We start from the raw sequence: 8,018 nt of genomic DNA, 5'->3' as shown, positions 1-8,018 counted from the left end.
TCTCACTCTTCACTCTCCTATTTGATAGGTCTCTTTCTCCAGCTATCCCTCTGTCTGTCTGTTGTCTGTCTGTCTGTCTGTCTCACTCTGACTGTCTCTTTGTCTGTCTCTCTCCCAGCTGACCGGTCTCACATCTTCCACCCCTGAAATGATGCTGGCTCATCTCTTCAGTGCGGTGAGTAACCCAAACCTCTCGCCCTGCAGCAGGGAAGGGGTTAAAACCTCTCCATTGTTCATACGATTGTGTGTCCTTGAGAGCCACTCACAGGTTGTGGTGTGTTTTGTGTAGGAAGAGCTGTCGGGGAACATAGACGCTGTACGTCAGTACAAATCGGCCATTTTAAACTCCCCCATACTGAGCAACAACCAGCTGTACTGGAACAGCTACAACAGGTACCCCACCTGTCTTATTAATCACGGCTTGTTCTTTGTCTCTCAATGTCTCTGTCTCTCTCTCATGCTGTCTTTCTGTGTCTCACACAGTCACCTTCTGTGTGTGTGTGTGTGTGTCTCTTAGACATTACCTTACTGTCTTTTTCTCTGTCCGACGGTCTCTCTCTTTCTCTGCAGTCGTCGAGATTTGAACTTGGAGCGTGGAGGGGATGTCACACTGAAGTGAGTGTCTCTCAAAACCAACATCCCTGACTGTCTCATATCGCTTACCCATGGCAGTCTCTGGACGTCACACTCTTGACTGTCTCTTGCAGGTGCCCTGTGATGTTGGTCGTCGGGGATCAGGGTCCTCACGAAGACGCTGTGGTGAGTCTGTCCCGAGGTGTCTCTTGGCTTGGGGGGGGGTGGGGGATGATGTCTCTTGGGTCAGACCTGACTGTCACTTCACTCGTAGGTGGAATGTAACTCCAACTGGACCCCACACAGACCTCTTTCCTGAAGGTGAGAGAGCAAGAGACTGCCAGTGAAGGGGGAGAGGAGAGAGACTGCCCCATGTGGGAGAGGAGGGGAGAGACTGTCCGGAGGGAGACTGCCTGGGAGGGGGGAGAGGTCGAGACAGGCTGCCCGGGTGGGGGGAGGGGAGAGAGCAAGATAGACTGCACGGCAGATGGAGTGAGAGGGAAGAAGAGAGACCCGTTTTCTAATCCTATGTATTGTGTTTTTAGATGGCAGATTCTGGTGGGCAGCCACAAATAACCCAGGTAACACAACTACACAACTTTTGTACACACCTGCACAGTAAACACCACAACTACACACCTGCACTGTAACACCATACCACGCTAAAGCCCACACCAAGCAGCCTGCAGAAACACACCACGTGCATAACAACCCCAACATTTACACAATTTACAAGTTAAACATAAAACTCAAGGACACTGTAATCGGATATGGCTCTTTCGTCCTCTCACACTCCTACACTCTGTGTGTGTGTGTGTGTGTGTGTGTGTGTCTTGTGCACACTGCTACGCTCTGTGAGCGTCTCTCATACTCTTATGCTCTGTTTGTGTCTCTCTCGCTGTCTCTATCTCGTACCTCTACACTCTGTGTGTCTGTGTCTCTCTCTCTCTGTATTGCTACACTGTGTGTCTTTCTCACACTTACATTCTCTTTCCCACACTGTACATGGTCTGTCTCTCACACTACGTCCCCCCTCTCCCCCCCACCCCTGTCCCCCCTCCCCCCCACCCCCCACCCCGTCCCCCCTCCCCCCCCACCCACCCCATCACCCCTCTCCCCCCACCCGTCACCCCTCTCCCCTCCACCCCACCCCCCGTCACCCCCTCTCCCACCCCACCCCGTCACCCCTCTCCACCCACCCCGTCACCCCTCTCCCCCCTCCCGTCACCCCTCTCCCCCCTCCCCGTCCCCTCCCTCTCCCCCTCTCCCCCCCTCCCGTCCCCCACCCACCACCCCGTCCCCCCTCTCCCACCCCTCTCTTCCCCCACCCCTCTCTTCTCTTTCCCCCCCCTCCTCTCACACTAATACACTCTCTCCCTCCCTCACACTCTATGCTGTCTATCTATATCCCCTCTCCCTCGCTATATATACATACATATTTCTCTCTCTCTCCAGCCAGGGAAGCTGACAGAAGCATTTAAGTACTTTGTGCAGGGGATGGGATACAGTGAGTACCATTGACTTCTTACTCTCTCTCGGGTACTGTGGGTTATAATAAAACACAATGTAACCAGACCATACAAAGTAACATTGTATCTGACACATAGAGATCCTTTTCTGGGAATCAACATGAAACTGTTACACTTCTTACTCTGCCATAAATAAACCCAATTGGATTCTTAACCCCATCACTGCCAGAAGGGTTTGCTATGCCTCGTGCTGCAGTGAGGGGTTAATGTTTACTCGTATTAAACGGGGATTCAGGGTAAAAGTGTGTGTGTTTTACAACTTACAGTAGGAAGCATCTCTCGCTGCAAAATGGGGCCTTATTTTGCTGGCTAGCTATTAGGTGAATGCCGTAAGCAGACATTTGTGAATGGCTAAGGAGTGGCAGTGATTTTTAAGACCTACAAGTTGCTACAACCTCAAACTGTAAAAAAAAAAAAAATATATATATATATATATATATATATATATATATATATATATATAATATATATATATATTACACACACATATATTGGGAGGCAGTTCATTGAATCCACTACCCTTTCAGGGAAGGACTTCCTCTTCCTTCCATCCCGTACCTTATTGATTCCCTCAATGTAGTTGTATTTTGTACGACATTTTCCCTCGTCCTTCTTTCTCTCGAATTACCCCCCCTCTTACTCCTGTTATACCCATCTCTCTCTCTTCTCTCCTCTCTCTCTAAACCCCCTCCCCTCTCTCCCTCCCAACTTTCTCTATCCCTCCTATCTCTCACTCCGACCCCGCCTCCCCACTGTCCTTCCATTCTCTCTCTCCTATCCCGCTCTCCCTCATTCCTTCCAGGCAGTACACATTAGGTCTTAGACCGTGCTTATACCCAAAACTGCAGACCACTCAATAACAAATTGCTACAACGCAATGCAAGTTTACATACCTCGCGTGACGCGCGTGCAGACACGAACTGCAGGGCGGCGACTGGAGAACAGACCCTGGATTTTGTTTCCTTCAGGCGACGGCTGCGTCACGTGAACGGTTCAGCCAATGAGGGCGAATCGCTCACGGCTACGCCTCCCTGTCTCCTCCGGCTGCTACATCGTGATGTCGTCATGATACCGCATGCCCAGCCGGAGCTGGTATAATCGTAGCCTTAGGCGGCGCTTATTGTCCCAGCGACGCTGCGGTCGCTGAAAAATCTAATGAAATTGACTTCCAGCGATCGCGACCAAGCTGTTGCTCCTATAAGCGCACGCAACGGATTCAATACATTTGTTTCGACGCGACGCCGCTGGGACTGTAAGCGCGGCCTTAGAGCTATATGCTGCACTTCCTTCCCTGCCTGTGTTTCATGTTCTGCTAGAGATATGGCCTCCAGAACTGGACACTGACCTATATGAGCTCTGACCAATGATGTGAGGTGTGGTATCACCCCTTTCTATGTCATTGTGGAGATGTGGTCTCTAGAATTTGGCATAGGCTGCCTGTCCGACTCCTTCGCCTTCCATAAACCACTCTGTATGGTCTCCATCTCCTCAATCTCGTTATCTCTGTTGATGGTTCCAGTGGTTCTTAATGTTCTTGCTGTCTTCTCTCCAGTCCCCCACATCTTGGATAAGAAGCGCAGTATGGGGTGAAGTATCTCTTCCAGCCTCTCTCCACCACCCGTCACTGCCCCATCTTCCCTGCACTGTCTCTTTCCTCTAACCCACTGTCTCGCCAAGATCCCAAGCATGAGACACCTCCTCGCCCTTTGTGTTTTTTATGAAGTATATTGAGATATTTATTACTGTTTGATCCAACACATTGAAGAGGTAGGGTTCATGTAGCAACATAGAGGAGGGTACCCAGGACGTGTTTACCCTGTCACCTATCACTTCTGGCAGCATGACGCTCCCACTTCACTTCAGGCTGCTGGCCTATAATCCCCTAGCCTGAATTTGCAAGATCCCACTGCACCCACCAATCTGTTGTGTCCATTGTATGTCTCCAGCCGTGCCCCAGCTCTGATGTCACTGTAATTTCACTGATTCAATGCATAGTTTTAACTCTTGTTAACACCTGCGTCTTAGCGATAACTCTCCGAGGTCAAAGGGCACAGTAGAGCAAGTGTAAAGCTCATTGGACATGCCGAAACTCTTGTATACCAAGTCCATAAGGTAAAGGTCCACGCTCCGTTCAGAGATTAAGTTATAGACCAGTGATGGCCATTATCGCTAGTGAATAGACCCTCTATCACATTCTAGTGAATAGACCCCTACGGGCCTTCTTCTATATTTGCGATCGATAACAGAAAGTGAAGGGAGCCACTTGGAGATTCAGGATCAGTGCGACGGCATGACGCCGTTTAGCAATTTTGAGTTAATTTGTGTTGGAAGCTGCACCAGGATTAAGAGACAGAAAAAAAATTATGTTTACTAGATTTTGCTGTTGTGGAAAGAACTTTCTCGAATAACCGTCTCTCTCTGTCTCTCTCTCTCATTACAGTGGCGTCCTCGTGCATGACCCGTCTCTCTCGCTCCCGCACCGCGTCTCTTCCAGCGAGGGGAATCGATCACGCTCTCGCACCCTGTCCCAGAGCAGCGAGTCGGGGGAGGACCCCCATCGGAGGTGACCTGCTGAGGGGCCGTGACCCAGCGACCTGTGATTGTCCACCCACCCTCACCCGAACTGGCCTCTCCTTGAGGGGAGGAGCACCCACCTGTTCCATAGGAGGGCTGGGGTGGGGGAGCTAATGATGCTAATTAGAAAAGCTAAAAGCAAAAGCCAGAGTCACATGGGAAATAACCAGATGTGTGTCTGTCTTTAACTATCTCTTATCTGTCTTTCATCCATCCTGATCTTCCTCTTCCTACATTGTCTCTCTCCCTCTTTCCTCCTCGCACACCTTTTGCAGTGTTCCCTCTTTTTTCTCTCTCCTTCTCTTTTCCATGATCACTCTTTCCCTCTCTGTTATGTTGTTTCTGTTTTCTCTTTTTCTGGTCACTCTCCCCCTTCTCCCTTACTCCCCCCCTCTCCCTTACTTCCCCCCTCTCCCTTACTTCCCCCCCCCCTCTCCCTTACTCCCCCCTACCCCCCTCCCTTACTCGCCCTCATTTATTTTCACCTTTCTCTTTTTGTTTGTTCTCTCCCCCCTCACCCCTTCTGTTCTCTTTTCTCTCTCTATCTCTCTCCCTCGTTTCTCTCTCCCTGTGAGGCAGACCACAAGACAGCTTGTCACATGTCCCCGATGTGACTGCCTCTCGTCACTAAACCTTTTCTTATTACCATAGCCGGCTTCTCCGTACTCCCCTCCCCCCCCCCCATCCCGCACTTAATGTTAGGTCCCAACATTGGGTTATTTCAGGGGACCTCAACTCCAGTCCTCAAGCCCCCCCCCCCCCCCAAAAAAAACCATCAGGTTTCCTGGATATCCCAGCTCCAGCACAGGTGGCTCAATCAGAGGCTCAGTCGAAGATTGAGCCACCTGTGCTGAAGCAGGGACTGATTGAGCCACCTGTGCTGAAGCAGAGATATCCTGAAAACCTGATCTGATACGGAGGGGGGCTTGAGGACTGGAGTTGAGCACCCCTGGGTTATGTCGTCCTCCTAACACTGCCTGAGGGTCACTCGTCAGCTCAGTACCCAAGAGGCGCTGAGGTGGGAGTCATAGCTTGGGTGAGGTATGTCTATCTCATAGGTCCAACCACTGGAAACCCAAATGTAGGGCACGTAATCCATACTTTGGGGTCACTGTACAGAGGCAGCAGTTTTCAACTGCAAAATGGGGCCCAAAAAAAAGCAACACATTTTCTGCCCCGTTTTGCTGCTCTGCTATCTTAAAATAAACCCCTCCCCCCCTCCTTTTGCTTGCAGTAAGAGCGTTTGATTTATCCCTTTGCCATGCAGTAGCTCTTCCCCCGCTGATGGCCACGCCCATGAGGTTTTTTTAGGGGGAGGGTCTAAAAGACGAGAACCCGCTTTTCAGCTGTAAAGAACTAAAAATGTAGATAAAGCACAAAGTAGGACGCTTTTTGGGGGGTTAAGGCAGGGGTGCTCAACTCTTCGACTGAGCCACCTGTGCTGAAGCAGGGATATCCTGAAAACCTGACGTGCTGGAGGGTCTTGAGGACTGGAGTTGAGGACCCCTTGGTGTAGGGTGGTTGGGGACACCCCATGAGATGTGGGATAAAAGGAGTCATTGGGCTGGGAAAATGGACACGCTGCAGTTGTATAGTGACGCCGAGTATATCCTCATGCCATTAGCAGGGTGTGAAATAGCAGCCGGACAATGTCGGTCACATTCAAAGGTGACGGCTCCTCGCAACCATGTGCGAATGAAACGCTTTAGTAAGGAGCAAACTCAACACTGTAAGGGAAATCTGTCCCATGGGGATTGTGGGGGCTGGTGGGAGGATGTCACAGTGTAACCAGTTCGGACATAACTGGTAGGACATTGAAAACAAAAATATTTTGTGCCCTGCCCCGGCATCTCCAAGCTGCTTTTCCAGGTCTGCGCGGTAAACCGTTTCACTGGCAGTGAACGGGTAAACTTTGGGCACCTCTCAAGCTTGCCTTCTAACCAAAACTTCAGAGCACCTCTCATTGCCTCATATAACCGCTCCCTATAACTCCTCCTATTGCCCCATATAACCGCTCCCTATAACTCCTCCTATTGCCCCATATAACCGTTCCCTATAACTCCTCCTATTGCCCCATATAACCGCTCCCTATAACTCCTCCTATTGCCCCATATAACCGCTCCCTATAACTCCTTCTATTGCCCCATATAACTCCTCCTTATAACTCTTCTTGTTGCCCCATGTAACCCCTCCCTATAACTCCTACTGCCCCATATAACCGCTCCCTATAATTCCTCCTATTGCCCCATATAACTCCTCCTTATAACTCTTCTTGTTGCCCCATGTAACCCCTCCCTATAACTCCTCCTACTGCCCCATATAACCGCTCCCTATAACTCCTCCTATTGCCCCATATAACCGCGCCCTATAACTCCTCCTATTGCTCTATAACTCCTCCTGTTCCTCCATATCATCGCTAGATGAATTCTCGGTGCTCTCCTGCCCCCTACAGCGCAGGACTCTGCGCTTCTATTCACAATTGGTTTGATGGCATTATGGGAGCGGGGCGTGCTATGGTCCCCCATGTAGTTTGAGGGGTGCCCATACCCCGAGCAGAAGCAGATTTGAACATGCGCTGTGTGCAGTCAGGCTGCAGAGAGGGGGACATCGTGCTCACAGCCGCTCCGGGAAAAGCACCTGTCACCGGCCCATTATGGCAGCAATGGTTGTGCAATGGTTGTGCTCGACTCCACTCCTTACGACCCCCCAACAGGTCAGATATTGGGGATATTCCAGCTTCAGCAAAAGTGGCTCAATGATTGGCCCAGTCGAAGACTGAGCCACTTATTGAGCCACCTGTGCTGAAGCAGGGACTGATTGAGCCACCTATGCTGACGCAGGGATATCCCTAATGCCTGGTGGCAGCCCTTGAGGGACTGGAGTCGAGCACCCCTAGTGTAGATGAAGTGCTACAGACGTAGGATATAATTTGTGGTTCTTATATTATTTTCTTTTGTTAGTTTTTTTGTTTTTTTTTCCTGACACTGAAAAATAAACCATTAAACAAACCAACTTCGGAATCGTTTTGGATTTGTAATGACTATAGTTGTTTATGTATGTGTAAAAATATATTATCATCATATCTCTATCGCTATCATCATATCTCTATCTCTCTATCATCATATCTCTATCTATCTCTATATCTGTTATCGCTATCATCATTTCTCATCGCTATCATATCTCATCGCTATCATAGCACTATCATCATAGCTCTATCATCATAGCTCTATCTCTCTATCATCATATCTCTATCTATCATCATATCTGTTATCGCTATCATCATTTCTCATCGCTATCATATCTCATCGCTATCATAGCACTATCATCATAGCTCTATCATCA

The 8,018-nt window shown here is 49.6% G+C and overlaps 1 protein-coding gene across 1 annotated transcript in view; it reads left to right on the top strand.

Annotated features, from left to right (window-relative positions):
• Positions 1-7,688, top strand: part of NDRG2 (NDRG family member 2) — a 26,745-nt gene extending 19,057 nt beyond the window's left edge. The window contains 10 exon segments of the mRNA XM_075568938.1: positions 119-175; positions 290-393; positions 571-615; positions 708-759; positions 848-860; positions 863-894; positions 1,119-1,154; positions 2,029-2,080; positions 4,543-4,593; positions 4,596-7,688. Coding sequence (XP_075425053.1) covers positions 119-175; positions 290-393; positions 571-615; positions 708-759; positions 848-860; positions 863-894; positions 1,119-1,154; positions 2,029-2,080; positions 4,543-4,593; positions 4,596-4,669 — 516 coding nt within the window. The 3' untranslated portion in view covers positions 4,670-7,688.
• The last annotated feature ends 330 nt before the right edge of the window (positions 7,689-8,018 follow it).

The sequence above is a fragment of the Ascaphus truei genome, chromosome 13 (genome assembly GCF_040206685.1).
Source record: "Ascaphus truei isolate aAscTru1 chromosome 13, aAscTru1.hap1, whole genome shotgun sequence".
Lineage (NCBI taxonomy): Eukaryota > Metazoa > Chordata > Amphibia > Anura > Ascaphidae > Ascaphus > Ascaphus truei.
Note: the sequence above shows the minus strand (reverse complement) of the source record. Positions and strands in the feature narration are given on the sequence as shown.